General features: G+C 43.9%; 1 protein-coding gene across 1 annotated transcript; it reads right to left on the bottom strand.

Annotated features, from left to right (window-relative positions):
* Positions 4,837 to 9,830, bottom strand: LOC110397029 (homeobox protein NANOG-like). The gene is made up of 4 exons (XM_021392961.1): positions 9,647 to 9,830; positions 6,940 to 7,214; positions 5,562 to 5,651; positions 4,837 to 5,199 (listed from the first exon to the last, which is right to left on the bottom strand). The coding sequence occupies exons 1-4, from the start codon at positions 9,828 to 9,830 to the stop codon at positions 4,837 to 4,839; spliced, it is 912 nt and encodes a 303-aa protein (XP_021248636.1).

Genomic DNA, 16,589 nt, shown 5'->3' with positions numbered 1-16,589 from the left:
CCAAACAATTATTTATCCACTGAACAGTCCAGCCTTCAAAAACATATCTCTCCAATTCAGAGGTAAGGGTGTGGTGGGGAACCATGTCAAAGGCCTTGCACAAGTCCAGGTAGGCCACATCAGTTGCTCTTCCATTGTCTACTGATGCCATCACTCCATCATTGAAGGTCACGAAATTGGTCAGGCATAATCTGCCCATGGTGAAGCTATGATGACTGTCTCAGACCACCTCTTCCTCTCACATGTGCCTTAACAAATCTTCTATTTGGATTTGTTCCCTGATCTTCCCAGGCACAGACACGAGATTCACCCACCTGTAATTCCCTGGGTCTTCCTTTCTCCCTTTCTTATAAATGAGAGTGATGTTTCCTTTTCCAGTCACCAAGAACTTTGCCTGACAGCTATGACTTTTCAAATATGACAGAAAGTGGCTTGCTAACCACATAAGCCAGTTCCTTCAGGAACGTGGGATGCATGTCATCTGTCCCCATAGACCTGTACACATTCAGTCTCACTGGGTGATCTTGAACATGCTGTTTGCTTACAGTGAGTGGGATTTTGCTTACACAACCCTAGTCAAGAGGTTCAGGGGCACAGGTGTGTTGGGAAAATTTTGCTCAAATAGGCTTGCTCAGTTATCCTAAAAAGACACAGAAGAAAGTCTCCAGCTTTCTTTATTTGAATAAAGGGAGAGTCCACAGGGACAACCCTCCCAGGATCTCTCATAATATAGGCGGTCACAGCCCCTCTTTTATACCTCTCTCCTAACCGTATTGTCCCTCCTCCTTTCCTTTTTGGCTGAAGTACTTGGAGGTTACAGACTTTCTGGTCTGCCTAATACATGTTCTCCCTTGTATGTGACACCCTTTTGTATCATGCATTACATGTATAATTAACTCCAACTTTATGCCACCCAGGGAGGAGAAGTTAATATTAATTAGCCCATTAAGCCTGTGCAGTAAGTCCAAAGTTCATAAGTTCAAGTTGTCAACTGACCTTTATTACAAAAACATTATTTGATGAGAGTGTACAGATACCAAGTGGAGGAATTTTCAAGCTTCTGCACAAGTCTGCAAGCACAAGCATCTTGTTTGCAAGCCTCTGTGTAAATAATTTTTCTTGCAAGGATGTCTTGTTCTTAAGCCTCTTCTATTTCAGGTATGCTGCATGGTGGGCTCCAGGAATAGGAAAGTTGTTAGTTGCTTGGCTTACACTAATCATAGAATCATAGGATTAGCTAGGTTGGAAAAGACCTACAAGATTATCCAGTCCAACCATCCACCTACCACCAATAACCTCACTAAATCATGCCTCTCAATGCTATACCTAAATGTTTCTTGAACACCTCCAGGGACAGTGACTCAACCACCTCCCTGGGCAGCCCATTCCAGCGCCTGACCACTCTTTCAGAAAAGCAGCATTTCCTAATGTCCAGCTTGAAAATCTCCTGGCACAACTTGAGGCCATTCCCCCTTGTCCTGTCACCAGTTACATGAGAGAAGAGGCTGACCCCCAGCTCACTACAACCTCCCTTCATGTAGTCATAGAGTGCAATAAGGTCTCCTCTGAGCCTCCTCTTCTCCAGATTGAATAATTCCCTCAGTTGCTCCTCATAAGGCCTGTGCTCCAGACCCCTCACCAGCTTCGTCGCCCTCCTCTGAACACGCTCCAGGGCCTAAATGTGTTTCTTGCAGTGAGGGGCTCAAAACTGGATGCAGTACTCGAGGTGCGGCCTCACCAGTGCTGAGTAAAGAGGGACAATTACCTCCCTACTCCTACTGGCAACACTATTTCTGATACAAGCCAGGATGCCACTGGCCTTCTTGGCCACTGAAACATGTAATGAACAGCCCTACTGGGGTTCCATCCTTGGGTTTGGCCTTTGTCTGCAATGCTTAATAATTGTTTAAGTATGAGAGATACTAACCAAGCTGAAAGTTTTCAACAAACCTTCTGCTAAAATAGGTTTGGGATGGAGGTTGCTTTCTCTGCGTGCTGTGGTTTGTTACTGCATTTGCAGTCACAGGACTTGACATTTTCATGCTGCTGGAGATGTTAACTTGACATGTTATCCTCAACGTATGAAATAGCTGTGCATGTAATTGCAGCACTACTATCAAAACTCATGAAGACTCAATTAATCCCTCAAGACTGGTATTTCCAAAAGGGTTTATAGTAGTTCTTCAAAGAAAGTTAAGTGCTTATCAACAAAAGCTCTGTCTTGCTGGGATGCATTACATTTCTGCTAGCACTGCTGCTGCTTCTTGTGGCTATGCTGCGTAACTATGATTTCTGCACACTACAAACATGATTCACTTGCTGGCAAATATTTTTAGGATCAACATACAAGTTCACATGGAGCTCTTTACCATTACTTATGGGATTATACTGCACTTTTACTATGTCTGCAATTTGTCAATACCGTAACTCTAGTGGTGCAGTGAATCCCATCCAAACTGGACAAATTAGATCTAGTGCAAACTAGGTAGTCAAAGCTTTATGCTCTAGTTTACTGTGTCTTTGCTCTCCCACCAAAATACCAAGCAAGTATTGTGGAAAAGCAACCTCATTCCTTGCTCTCCCTCTCAGTGTGGCCTGCAGCTAGCTGTGTTTTGCAAGCTACATCTTCTGAATGGCCCTTGAGCAAGGGCTCATGTCCCCAGTTGTCTCTGCAGTGTGGGTAAGAGGTGTGATATTTAATAGGCTCTTCCCTACAGGCATTAGTGTGTTCTATTTAGACATCCAATTACCCTGAATGACTCAAATGCTGAGCTAACAGGGCTTTGGAAATTTTCAGTGAAACATTGCCACTCATCTCTTGCTTGGTCTGTCATCAGTGGCCAAAAGCATCTTGACCAATAGTGAGCATATGAAGAGGCATGATGAAGGATCCAAAATCATGGCAGTGGATTTCAAAGAAAAAAAAAAAAGAAAAAATTTCCTTTCGTGTAATATCCATGCAACCTTCACGTCATCTGGGGCTTTGAAGAGCACCCTCATGTCCTGTCTCTGAATCTCTTTCCACAAGACAAATTAATTTCTCATGTTTAATGGAAGTTCTGCTGCTTGCACACAGCATGTGTCTGTAGCAGTGGGGCTGTATCTGAATCACTTAGTCTTTTAAATATCACAACACTGGAACTTCTGCCTGGCATGAGCCCCAAGATACAGCCAAGCAAACTGCTGCTAGGTAACAGGGAAAGACTCTTTTTTTTTTTACCTACAACAGCATTTACTGGAATGGCATGAAAAGTTCACATCAGAGCCTTGATAATTGTTGTTACTGTTGAGATGTTAACCACCACCCTTATGCTGCTTTCAGTTAAGCTAACCCAATCGATCTCAACCCCTCTGTTAGTGTAGTGGTTGCAAGAACAAATCTTTCCCAAGCTTAAACACTTGATAGAAGTAGGATAGGTGTGATGGTGGAGCTGTGCTTTAAAATGGATCTCTGAAATGATCTGAGATACAAGTTGATCCTCCAAAAACCTCTGTTTTTCCGCATCTAGTTTATAGTACAGACCTGTAAACAGTGTAGCTGTATAACCAAAAGGTCAGAGAGTTGCTGCACGAGGGAATGGGTGTGTAGAAGGAAACAACTGTGAGACACAGGAAGACAGAACAGTTTTGCCAATAGACCACACATTTTGTTACTCCAGTCTCGGATAATTGCCTTCATCTTATCCTCATTTCTTTAACCATGACAACTACTTCACATTGAAAAAATGTTATTGTTTGCAGAGTCTTAGAGAAAACCAGTGACTCAGGGAAGTGTGACCCTACTACTGATCATACTTTGATACACATACCTGTTTTGAGGTACTTAAGATGCCTACACAGTATTAAAGTTAGAAGTGATCATTTGTCTATATCTGAGCCTGGTGCCATTATTAAATATTGCTGAATAGGGAAGATTCTTGAGGTAGGTGAGGAGTTACCCTCCTGGTCCCTTAATTCTAGATATCTGGCCTTGCCAACAGTCATGAAGCTAATCCACTGATAGCACAGAAAAGTGTGTTTATAGTTTCAGATTCAGATCAGTAATAACAGTGGCATACGGTTGCTATGGCTATTTTTGCTCCATTTAGGTTTCAAATTACAATGTCCTGTTATAATGAAAAAAAGATGCAAGAAAATACATAATCCACCAGAAAAATATATTTTATTATTTGCCATATTTAATGAACTTTTTAGGTTTTCTTGAGAGGAGACAAAGAGAGATAAAGTTTATTTATCATTTTGATGCTTATAAGATCATCTAAACACCTTTTCTGCAAGCAACTTGTAAAATCTCCCTTTGCTATACACTTCATCAATTATATAACTTGTGACTAACCTACAGAACTGATGATCTAACCATCAGATGGATACGTGGTGTGTGACAAAAACTTATTCAATGTTACTGAAAAGTATGGGACCAGCACCTCTACATGCAGCCTATGTCTTTGTGTGTTATGTATATACAGCCATATAACTATATGTACACATTAAATACAAAAAGAATCTGAGTTTGCTTACGTAAGTTTTGAGGTCCATAGTTTGGAAGACCTAGGGCATAATCTAGTCATCCTAGTCAGATAGTCTAGTAAGGGAATTTGTCTGTATTTGCAAATGAAGAAGAGTGTGTGCCTGTGTATGTGTAAAGGCATATGAATGAAGGACTATGTATACAAGCCTGTGCAAGTATCTGTATGTCTGGGTATGCTTGCAAGCAAATATTTGGGTCCCGGAATGGATTCTAGTTATACGATGACATTCATATGGAGTTTATGTGAATAACAAAGGGAGAGATGAGATTTGGTTCCAAGGTGCCCAAATTCCTCACATTCGCAGTGTTTAGGAATGATAGAGATGGTGGCCAGCAGTGGCTGGGAATGGTGCCCCCATGGGGGCTGACTGGTGAAAGTTATAACCATCACTTGTCTTTGTGCATGAATATTCCACACTGCCAGGATAGCTATGATAAAAGTCTACTTTGTGCTGGGCAATGAAGCCCACTGTCTGCTGGATGCTGCAGGTCCCTCCACCTTTGCCAAAAACTCCTCCATCCTCGCTGGTCACAATGGTGTAAGCATTCTGCCCTGCTCTGTAGTGTTGACAGGGGGTAGGCATTGTTTGGATGTTGCTGGCTGCAGTAATCGGGTAGCCCTGGTGGAATTTTGGGTACACATCCAGGTAAGTACTTGGCTGGAAGCTATTCTGAAAGGGAAATACAGTGAATTAAAACACATAATAACTTCCGCTGCTGTCCACAGACCTAACACCTACTGGTGCTCTGCTCTGTCCCTCCACATTTCACATTGTTTCTTGTTCAGCAGCAATGGGATTGAGAGTAAGAAAACTATATCCATCTCCTATAGGTCAGGGTGGATACAGAATCAAATGCAATATATAAGGAATATACTCTTTCTCTAGAAGTATTCAAGTGGTATAGTCAACCCATTGCCAGGCTACCTACAGAACATGGAGAGTCATGCTAAGGTTGTGCCTCTGTGCTGAACAAACAAGAAGGCAGGGTATGCTGATACCTGTGTATGGTTAAGTTGCCCACATGTTCTTACTTGCGTGAGGCATTGAGCCCGAGCAGTCCACAAGATATGCTTCTGGCACCTTTTCAGCTTCATCCTCCGGTTTTGGAACCAAGTCTTCACCTTGGGTGGTGAAGGGAGAGCAGAGAAAATATCAGCAGAAGAGGAATAGTGAATGTTATCAGATTTACAAGCAGCAAGAATCAGGGGAGAGTGGTCAGATGACATAGATACATGGGCAGCAGTAGATAAAACCCTTTAAGTGTTCCCTGAGGTTATTCCCTGGGAGATGTCTGTCTAGCAGCCTCAGCTCCTGGCTAGTGCATCTGCGTGTTGGGAGGAGTGGATGGAGCGACATTATGGCCACATGACAGTTATTGTTGTGACACAGAGATAAGCCTCAGTCATGGACATGAATGACTACGAATTAGACCCACTCAGGCCTCCACAAGCCCTCTGCACTGTAGGAAAACTTCTGAAACACTGTTTCTGCATACTTGTTAGTGAAGTGAAAGGTTTGCTCCTTGTACTCAGCAATTTCTGAATTCAAAGCTCCTTACAAGGGTGAATTCCAGGGATGTTTTCCCGCAGGGTTTTGTCTGGACTGTGAGAACAGCCATTGCAGGATGTTGATTGAAGGAAATAACAGATTGTCCCAGCAGTCCCGTCCCTGACAGAACCAGTTCAGTATGTGGGTGTGTATATATGCATGTACAATGTATATATAATTATTTTAGTCTCAGGACATCCAAGGACATACTGGCCATCATGCCTATATCTTATATCCAAATTCCAGGCAGATTTTGGAGTTGTTACTGCATGTATTTGTGCCCCACCCTCAAGCCCTTTCTACTTCAGCCAACGCCAGTTCACTGTTCACAGTATATCTGGAGACCCTGAAGGACTACAGTGTAGGAACCTAGTAGCATTTGCAAGGAGGGAGGGTGCTTAGAAGGATGTTGTTAGATATTGGATAAGATCACCCCTGGGAAATGGTAGTCATAACTTTCAGCATGTTACAGACAGAAAGCTCAGGGAGTAGGAGAGCTGGTGTATGCCAGGGTATCTGTGAAGTTCATCAGTGCCTGGAAAAAGTCTGAAAAGGCCTGTCAAGCCCAAAACGTAGGTTATTTTTGGCAAGCACCATATTCATGACTGTATTTGTAATTTACTACAAGTGTTGGCAACAGTCCCCTTAACAGACCCCTCACTGGGGAGAACTGAGTAAAGTGCCACTGACTCTCTTGTTCCCCAGAAGTACTTCAGATCTCTGGCATGAATAGACAGGAGCAACTGTTACATAGCACTTTTGCCTCTGCCCATTACCAGGAACTGCTTTTTCCATCCTGTCACAGCTTTAGGTGACTATTCAGCCACTATGTGACAGATATACCTAAGTCTCTATGCTCACCTGCTGGTAGGTGAGCCCGAGGGCAGCAGCCAGCTCCCGGATCTGGTGGGGGCTGAGGTACTTCTGGTTCTGAAACCGCTGGTGCAGGGTCTGCAGCTGCTCCTGGGAGAAGGCCGTACGGCTCTTGGCCTTCTTGACTGTCCCCATGCCATATTCTCTGCCCTCTTGAGACTTAGTGGTAGGCTGGGGGGATGAGGATGCTGAGTGTTGACTGGTGGCTAAGTCTGGCATGAACTGGCTGAAATTCCCAGAACTGGAAGAAGATGAAGAAATATCTGGAAATAAAAAGACAATGTCAGAAGCCATGTAAGACATAATGTACACTTGAATGGGTATGAGCACGCTCCCTGTGTGCTATGTCACAAGATCAGAACTCTCTGTCTGCCTGAAAGGGGCCTACTTGAAGGAAACTTCTGTGTCACACTTCTACGGTCATGAATCTGTGAACACAGACATGCTCACTAACAGTGAGCAACTTTCCAGCTCAGACTTTCAGGATTTCCACAGCTCCTTTTCATGAGGTGGAAAAAGGCACAGCAGGGAGAATGCTATGCACTGGCTCATAGAGTTACTATTCCCCTTGAAAAGGCCTTAGTAATATTTCATTTTCAGGTGGTATAAAGAAGCCTAGTCATGACTGCAAACATATCTTTGAGTTGATAACTGGGCTCCCCAAAACTGTCTGCCCAGAAATCTCAAGACACTTCATAGCACGCGTGGTGGGGCGTAACAGTCAGTGCTTACAAGGGGGAAGCAGATGGAGAGCATCAGAGCCAGGCCTTGGATACTGGCTCACTCCAGTGAATCTCACCTACGGACTGCCTCAATGCTGGAAATGTGTGCAGATGAAGAAGGCTTATTTAGCTAGGGGACCTTCTGTCAAGAACGAAGGAGAGAGATTTGACATAGAGATGGGAAGGGAGAGAGGAAAGGCAGGAGTATAGGACAGGGGAGAAAACTCAAGAATCCTGTATCAGAGTCATAGGGGACAAAATTCAAAAGTACAGAGGAAGCTGTTCAAGCCCTTTCTCATTTGCTCTGGTAAAAGTCCTAAAGGGGCCTGTGTCGAAGGATAAAGCCAAGATAAAGATCTAAAGGAAAAACTTCCTAAACATTTGAAATCACTTTTCCAGGCAAAAGCTGCCAAGATGCAAAGTCATTCCAGCTGCCTGAATAGGAAAATGATAAGGAGAGATTACCCCTATCATATTTCTGTTAGGTACCTGATTTCCGAGGTCTGTGAAAAGCTGAGAGCTTCTCAAGACAATCCTGACAAAAAGGCTGTGATACCAATCTTCCCCTCCCCATATCTCCAATGTTAAATCTGTTCATTCCTTCTTCCAGATACTCCTATAACAAACCCTGCTGCATGGTCCATCCCCTCTCTTCCTACTGACATTTCAGGAGAGAGGAGATGCAATGAATGGGCAGTGCCATTTCAGTACATACCCTCTGACTATTGATCCCCATGGCTCCCAAACTCCTTGCTAGCCGTCTTGAGAGCTGTAAGTCTGAAAAGACATCCTCCTCATCCTCCTGAACACATATCCAATCCAAAGTACCGATACCCTTCTGAGGAATGGGTTCTCTTGTCCATCTTCCAAAACCCTTTCTTCTTATCCTAAGCTGAGAGGTTACTAAACAACACTCAGAAAGTTTCTCGGCCTCGGAAGGGGTAGCCACGTGTGTGGTGTATTTTCCCCTGTAACTCTCCTGACAGAGACACAAGCTGTCTTGCCAGTGGTACTTGACACTCTAGGGTCATCTGCTTCTGCCTTATAGGCCTGCTGTTAGCTGTTTCCTGTCCTTAGGAGATGACAACCTGAAGTTCTGGCTGTGTGAAGAGGCAGGTGTGAAGTGAAGCAGACTTTTGGTGCTGGGGAACATGAGGGTTACAGAGGGTTTCTGCCTGCAAGGAGATAAGGGCTCTCGATGGAGCAAACAGAGGAGGTGCAAAGTTCTGAGGTAGTATATGCATGAGTGTAGACTGCAGAGCCAGTCAGAGAGAAAGCTGAACATCTGGGAACTGGATGCACAGGAGGCTAATATTTCATGTGGGCCCAAAGGATGTTTGGCTCTTGCAGATCACATAAGTGAAAACTTTGTAGGTAGGAAAGCATGTTTAGAATATGGGTTAGGAAAATAGGAAAGTCTTCTGTCACACAGGAAGCACAGAGAGACACCACCCTGCTAACATTCCCATATGTGTCCCTGCTCAGCCTGTCATCCAAAATCCCCATGTAATTTATCACCTGCAGCTTGAGCTCTCCCTCTTCCATGAGAAGAGTCTGAAGGAAAAAGCAAACAGGAAACAAACAGCAGTGGAACAAATGTAAACACAAAAACCTAAAACAGACTCATTTGTCTAAAAAGAGGCCTAGACATTCCTCCTCTGAGAGCCACAAACTTCTATGAAGTATGAGCCCGGAGCACAGACTTGCCTGTGCCTGGACTGCCTGGTGAGATTTACAAAATCAGTTCACAGACACCAAAGCAGCATGGAAAGATGATGAAGGCATCCTTCTCACCTAGAACACTACTCTTTGTCCAGCACTCATATTAAAAAACAAAACAAAAAAAAAAAAAAAAACACCAAGGCAAGGAGGGCAAAAAGATTTACTCAAGGTCATTATTAAGAAAGTGAGCAAGCTGGGGCCACAGGTATCCTGAAGATCATCAGCTCTAGGAAATAAGTGAAATGCTTTACCTGCAGTCTGCCTCTTCTCTCCTGACTCCGGAGATGGACTGCTACTGGCCGCTGCTGCTGCTGGCCCAACTGAAGCAGGGGCATGTCCTGCCTCTCCCACCGAGTTCCAGTACAGATCCAGGTATCTCATGCCAGACCCGCCGGGGTACGGCTGGTAGAGGGGAAGAGCCAAATGTGCACACATGGGGGGGTGGAGGGGTGGTTGCCACACCTTTCGGGAGATGCCACCTCCACTTAAGGGGAAGGTCTCACCAGCGAGGTGTAGTAGCCGCGAAGTATAGACTGGCAGTTACCCTTATAGCTCACCATACCTTGTCTGGGACTGCAACATCTATCATCGTCGGCTCCTCAAGCTCCTTTGTCATGCTAAAGAGGTCTGTTTGATGGGGTGGGGACAAAGCCGGGCAGAGGGTGGGGATGGGAGTACATGTGGCACTAGGGCTGAAATTCTTGCCATTCTGCAGGTCTCTCAGTCACACCTGAGCATGGCTTTGATTCAGAGCCCCAGGAAACCTCCTCCCGCTTGGTTCTTTGGGCTCAGCTAAAATCGTCCCATCCCAAAATAATCCCATGAACACGGATGTCCTGTAGAAGAGGGTTGCTCACTGTGGGAAGGACAAACTCCATCTCCATCACAAGGTAGTGAATAGGAAGTAGATCTGATGCTGATCTGAACGCTATCCTGCTGGGCAAACCCAAGCAATGGCTCCGGTTTATGTCGGAGATTCTGACACCTTTGCCTTGTGTCACAGTGATAGGCTGAAAAGATCCTCTTCCTCCCCCCCCTCCCCAACCCCACACCAATGTAGCAGCACTTTCCACACTCTCAGTGCAGATTTTAGAGACAGAGCAAGAGGAAAAGATATGTAAGGATTGGACCTGGTGTCTAGAACATACTTTTTCCTTCCTTTCCTTTCTTTTTTTTTTCCCTTTTTCTCCTTTCTTCTTCTTTTCCTTGTCTTCCTTTCTCCTTTCTTTCCTTCTTTCTCTCTTTCCTTCTTTCTCTTTCTTTCTCTCTTTCTCTCTTTCTTTCTTAATTATTAATATTATTTATTGGAAAAGGAACTTCCAACTACACAGACATTGAGAGAGCTATCTGAAAATGTATTCAGTCCATCTTCCAGATTTCTGTGCCAGAGATATCTGACAAGCCAAACAAATCACACCCAATGCCACCTCTCATTTTCCAGACCGAACTCAGAAATCCCAGTTATCAGCTCTACAGGTGGACACTAAGGAAAAACTTTTTCACAGTTATATGGAGGTAAGGATAAGTTTAATGGAGGTAAGGTCCACAGATTTACTGCCCCATGACCCTTCAAAGACATGTCCGTTTATTTGCATAGTCTTGGCTATGGCCTTGTTGTCCAGATTGGTTGGAGTAAAGAAGATGAAGTATTTTCTTTAAGACAAGGTCCAGAGGAGGGACACAAAGATGATCAGAGGGCTGGAGTATCTCTCCTACGAAGAAAGATCAAGGGAACTGGTCTTGTTTAGCTTGGAGAAGAAAAGGCTCTGGGGAGACCTCATTGCAGCCTTCCAGTACTTGAAGGGGAGCTTACAAGGAGGAGGGGTACCAACTTTTTCCATGGTCTAATAGTGATAGGACAAGAGGGAATGGCTTTAAACTAAAAGAGGGTAAGTTTAGGTTAGATGTTAGGAAGAAATTCTTTACTCAGAGAGTGCTGAGGCAGTGGAACAGAGTGCTCAGAGAACTTGTAGATGCCCAATCCCTGGAGGCACTGAAGGCCAGGATGGATGAGGCCGTTGGCAGCCTGTTCTAGTGAGTGGCAGCCCTGTCCACAGCAGGGGGGTCAGAAATAGATTGTCTTTAAGGTCCCTACCAGCCCAGGCCATTCTATGATTCCCCTGCCCTTCAGGTAGGGGAAGTGCTCAAGCCCTCTGATCATCTTCGTGGCTCTGTTCTGGACCTGCTCCAACAGCTCAATGTCCTTCTTGTATTGGGGGCCCCAGAAGTGGACACAGTACTCCAGGTGGGGTCTCATGAGAGCAGAGCAGAGGGGCAGAATCACTGCCCTTGGCTTGTTGGCCATACTTCTCTTGATGCAAAACAGGATATGGTTGGCCTTCTGGGCTGCAAGCAAATAGTGCCGGCTCAGGTTGAGTCTTTCATCAACTGACATCCCCAAATCCTTCTCCTCAGGGCTGCTTTCAAGCCATTCTCCACCTAACCTGTAACTGTGCTTGGGATTGCCCTTACCCAGGTGCAGGACCATGCACCCGGTCTTAGTGAACTTCATGAGATTGGCAGGTACCCACGTCTCAAGCCTGTCCAGGTCCCTCTGGATGGCATCTCTTCCCTCTAGTGTGTCAACAGCACCACTCAGCTTGGTGTCATCTACAAAATACCTGAGGGTGCACTCAATCCCACTGTCCATCTTGCCTACAAAGATGTTAAAAAGTGCCAGTCTCAGCGCCGATCTCTGAGGAACATCACTTGTCACTGGTCTGTATTTGGACATTGAGCCATTGATTGCAGCTCTCTGAGTGCAACCATCAAGCCAATTCCTTATCCAGAGAGTGGTTCATTCATCAAATCCATTTTTCTCCAATTTAGCGACCAGGATGTTGTGTGGGACAGCGTCAAATGCTTTGCACAAGTCAAGGTAGATGACATCAGTTGCTCAATGATTGGCTGTTTGCTGACACATGGCCAACCCATGGAGGACAAGCACCTGCAAACCTGTTCATTAAATAACTAGAGGTAAGTGAGGGAGTCACAAAACACAGTTATGGGACAGTCGGCTTATCTGCTTTGTGGGCTTGCTCCAGTCCCTTCCCCTCAATAGGATTTGGTCTGCTTAAATTTAGGAAGATTTTACTTGTCTCATCTCAAGAGATATTTAAGTGTCTAACCAATGCCTATTTCTCAATGAACAATTGGAAGTTCATAGAATCATAGAATCGTTTGAGTTGGAAGGTACATTTAAAGGTTATCTAGTCCAATTTCGCTGCAATGAACAGGGACTTCTACAGATAGATCAGGTTGCTCAGAGCCCTATCCAGACTGATCTTGAATGTTTCTAGGGACGGGGCATCCACCACATCCCTGGACAACCTGTTCCACTGCTTCACTACCTACGTAAAAAAAAAATATTTTCCTTATACCCAGTCTAAGTCTCCTGCTTTAGTTTGAAACCATTTCCCCCTGTCTTATCACAACAGGCCCTGCTGAAGTGTGTGACCCCTACTGAAAGGCTGCTATCAGGTCTCCCCAGAGCCCTTTCTTCTCCAGGCTGAACATCCCCACCTCTCTCACCCTGTCCTCATAGGGGAGGCATTCCATTCCTTGAATCACTTCTGTGATCCTCTTCTGGATGCATTCCAGTAGGTCCATGTCTCTCCTATACTGAGAATTCCACATCTGGATCCAGCACTCTGGGTGAAGTCCCACCAGCACAGAGTAGAGGGGCAGGATCACCTCCCTCCAGCTGCTAGCCACGCTTCTTTTGATGCAGTCCAGGATACGGTTGGCTTTCTGGACCATGAAGGCACATTGCTGCCTCATGTCCAGCTTGCCATTCATCAGTACCCCCAATTCTTTTTCATCATGAATGTGCTCAATCCTTTTCTCCCCCAGCTTGTATTGATAGTGGGGGTTTCTGTGACCCAGACACAAGATGTTGCATTTGGATTTGTTGAACCTCATGAGGTTCTCCTGGGTCCACTTCAAGAGCCTGTCTTGGTCTCTCTATATGGCATCCCATCCCTCAGGCATGTTGACTGCACCACACAGCTTGGTGTCGTCTGGAAACTTGCTGAGGGTGCGCTCGATCCCACTGTCAGTGTCACTGACGAAGATGTTAAACAGCACCAGTCCCGGTACTGAGCCCAAGTGAAGTTCTGGAGTTAATTTAAATATCTATTGCTAGAATCAGCCCAGCCTTGGTATAAGGACACATGCATGCCTGGTTTAAGCTCAAAGCTTAGGGTTCAGTTTCACAGGAATATTCTTATATAATTTAAATCTGGACTATCCCTGTTCCCCTTGACACCTCATTCCTTCACAGGTGCTTGTTGCTGCCTTCTTCCCAAGCCTATGCTAGCACCCAGTACCTGCCCAGCAGGCCAGAGAGCAGAATCTGCTTGCTGTGAGTGTGTTTGGGTGTCAGCAGGGAGAAGAAAGACAGGTAGGGGTAAGCAAAACCACAAGAAATGTGAATTAGATCAGCTTAAAGGATATGGAGCATCACTTCTATCAGCAATTCTGGCACTGCTCTGCATCCCTTGACAGACTATAAGTCAGAGCTTCTCTGATTGTACAGCAAGGGTAACTTAAAAGCATTCTGAAATCCCTTACTAGGAAGTTAAAAGGAACTGCAGGACAGGCCTGTGAATGAGCCTGAAAATCAAAACAGCTGTTCTTGAAACATCATGGACAGACCATTCAACACACTTGTCACATCACTGCACATTTCTGCTGCCATTAGACCATCTCTTTGCCATGAGATGCAGACAGGAAGGAGCTCAGGGCCTGGCTAGACTCTCTTTCTTTTGACATTCAATATTATATTTTGTTATATTTCATTTGTTTATCTTCATATTAATCACTTAGTTTAGCATGTTAATTCCTTAATTGCAACTTCAGCTTGAACTTAATTATTTTAAAGCACCATATTTTTCTCCATAGACTTTTTATTTTTGGTGATTGAATGTTTCCTACACTTTAACTTTGCTTTGTGTGTGACTGTGCTGGAATCTAGTCAGATCCGTGTGTTTGGTAGTTTTCACAAGTCCCTTGTCCTCCTTGTAGATTCTATTAATGAATCTGTAACCAGAAGAGGAGATTTGCTTGCCCTTTGCCACATATTGTTTTGCTGTGTTGAAGATAGGCAGTGGAAAGGAAAATGAACTAAAAAAAAACCCCACAAACAAATATTCAGAATTGTTTGTCCTTAGAAGAAACTGTCAAGATCATAACATCCAACATGCTGCTACTTTTAATTTTTTTTTTTAATGTGTGGCATGCTAAGGTAAAAAATTCTAAAAGAACTAAAACGTATTCCCAGAGAGGGTATATAATGAAGTTTCAATTTGATAATCAAAAGGGAAAAGGTGCCTCTCTCTCCTCAGGTGATTCTGGGCCTATAGGTAAACTGGCTCAGAGCTGGTACATCACTATACATAGCAGCCATCCAGAGCCATAAAAAAAGTAAGCTAAGAACTCTGTGGTGGAAGATCTAAAGGAAGCTACTGTACTGCCAACTTGTAAAAGATTGGGTGAAGGGCTAGGATGTTTGCAAACTTTAAATGACATTCTTCAGCATTTCCTACCTACCTTCTATTTGTCCTCCTGTGAATGTTATTTAATAGCCAACTTCACATGTTAAGTGTCTTTGGCTTGTGAAGGAAGAGAATGGTCTGCATAGGTCCCTCCTCTTAAATTGTAACAAATATATGTAATATGTATAATATACATATATTATAACAAAAGCTCATCTTACTTTGGTGATCAAAATTTTTCCAGTAAAAATGATGAAAGGTAAAAGTGAAAAACACACCAAAAGTATGCTGCTACAATATGTATTTATTTTTAAATCTTCTTCCTCCTACCCCACTGCCTTTTTTTCACTCTCTTTTTTAATCTGCCCAATGATCTACAAGTAAGGAACATGGGTTTAGTTTCCAAAAAAGTAGTTTAGAGCAAGTTGTTGATCACTGTAATCTGATGGATTTTTATGCTACATATTTCCATTCTGAAGACCTTCACACACTGAGGCCCTTCAAGTGAAGCATAATTGACTCTGATGATAAGAGAAATGTGAAATTGGAAGAAAAAAGCTCTGTGAATATTGCCAGCACTCGCACAGCTTCCTAGGTCTCACCCTTAGGCTTTTACTTCTTTGATCTACTAAGAAAAAATGTGATGAGAATTAGGCTAAAGAGAAGGCCCTGGAAAGCGTCACCATATCTACCACAAGTAGTCTCATTCCAACATTTCTTGAAACACGGGGGATGGTTTCCTTGCTTTCGTTCACATTTAACAAAGCTTGTCCTATTCACTTTCTGTCTCTTGATGTTTAAAAGGCATCTGTGGTTGCTGGCCGAAGGAATTTCTCTCATTATATGGCTATGAACTTATGAGCAGTGCCAGGTAACAGCAATGTCTCAGCCAATCTAATGCTGCTCTGTGTTTTCCACTTCCAAGAGTGCCCCTCCATATCATGTATTCACCAGCAGCAGAAAGTGCTGCAAGAGTCCAGCATCAGAAAGTGAAGGTACATTTTCCTCCTTGTTGGTCTTCTTCTCCCTAATCAGTATATGTTTTGTCTTTGAAGTTTGCACATCAAGTAAAAACAAGGTTATACTCCAGATCCACCATAACTAACTCCACTAGAAGAATGAATCTTAACTGCCATTAATGCTATCTATCACATATTTTCTCCCTTGAAAGTAAGAGGATGAGGGATTTTCTAATAGTTACATTTTTACCTATTTCCGCTTCTCTTTATCAAATGCTGTGAACATTTTTAATGATGTTTGTTGCCATGGCACCAAGCTGTCTGAGACCTTAATATCTCAAATCATGCTTAAACATTTAATGTAACACAGAATATTTTAATCAAAATGCACACATAAACAAAACACTCTCTCACCACTGGAAACCCCACTTGGTCCTACAGAGATGTGGTCTCTGTGTCATTCTCTTCTACAGCTGGTCCTAGGCAGATTTGCCAAAGAATTCCCACTTAAGCCCAGCTTGCTGGGCTGTAGATCTCCATAGACATTCTTCCAGCGCAGATGTCAATACCTGGGAACCCATCCCACTCATTCACCTCTCTGACTGATATTAGGCTTTTAACTTAGGCTAGGTTGTAGGCTTTTTGACTTAGGCTAGGCTAAGCTAGGCTTTCAATGCTCTCTTCATGCTAGTCATTCATCAAGCTTCATGATCAGTACATAGTCTTCAAAGGGACTGGTG

Source organism: Numida meleagris, chromosome 1, assembly GCF_002078875.1.
Source record: "Numida meleagris isolate 19003 breed g44 Domestic line chromosome 1, NumMel1.0, whole genome shotgun sequence".
NCBI lineage: Eukaryota > Metazoa > Chordata > Aves > Galliformes > Numididae > Numida > Numida meleagris.
This window is presented reverse-complemented; position numbering and strand designations above follow the sequence as displayed.

Excerpts from the sequence above, each read along its gene's own strand:
- LOC110397029 (XM_021392961.1), bottom strand. The coding sequence starts at position 9,830 with ATGTGTGCACATTTGGCTCTTCCCCTCTACCAGCCGTACCCCGGCGGG. Across the intron at positions 7,215-9,646 it reads AGAGAAGAGGCAGACTGCAG|ATATTTCTTCATCTTCTTCC; the intron begins GTAAAGCATTTC and ends TTTTATTTCCAG. Across the intron at positions 5,200-5,561 it reads GGGCTCAATGCCTCACGCAA|AATAGCTTCCAGCCAAGTAC; the intron begins GTAAGAACATGT and ends TTTCCCTTTCAG.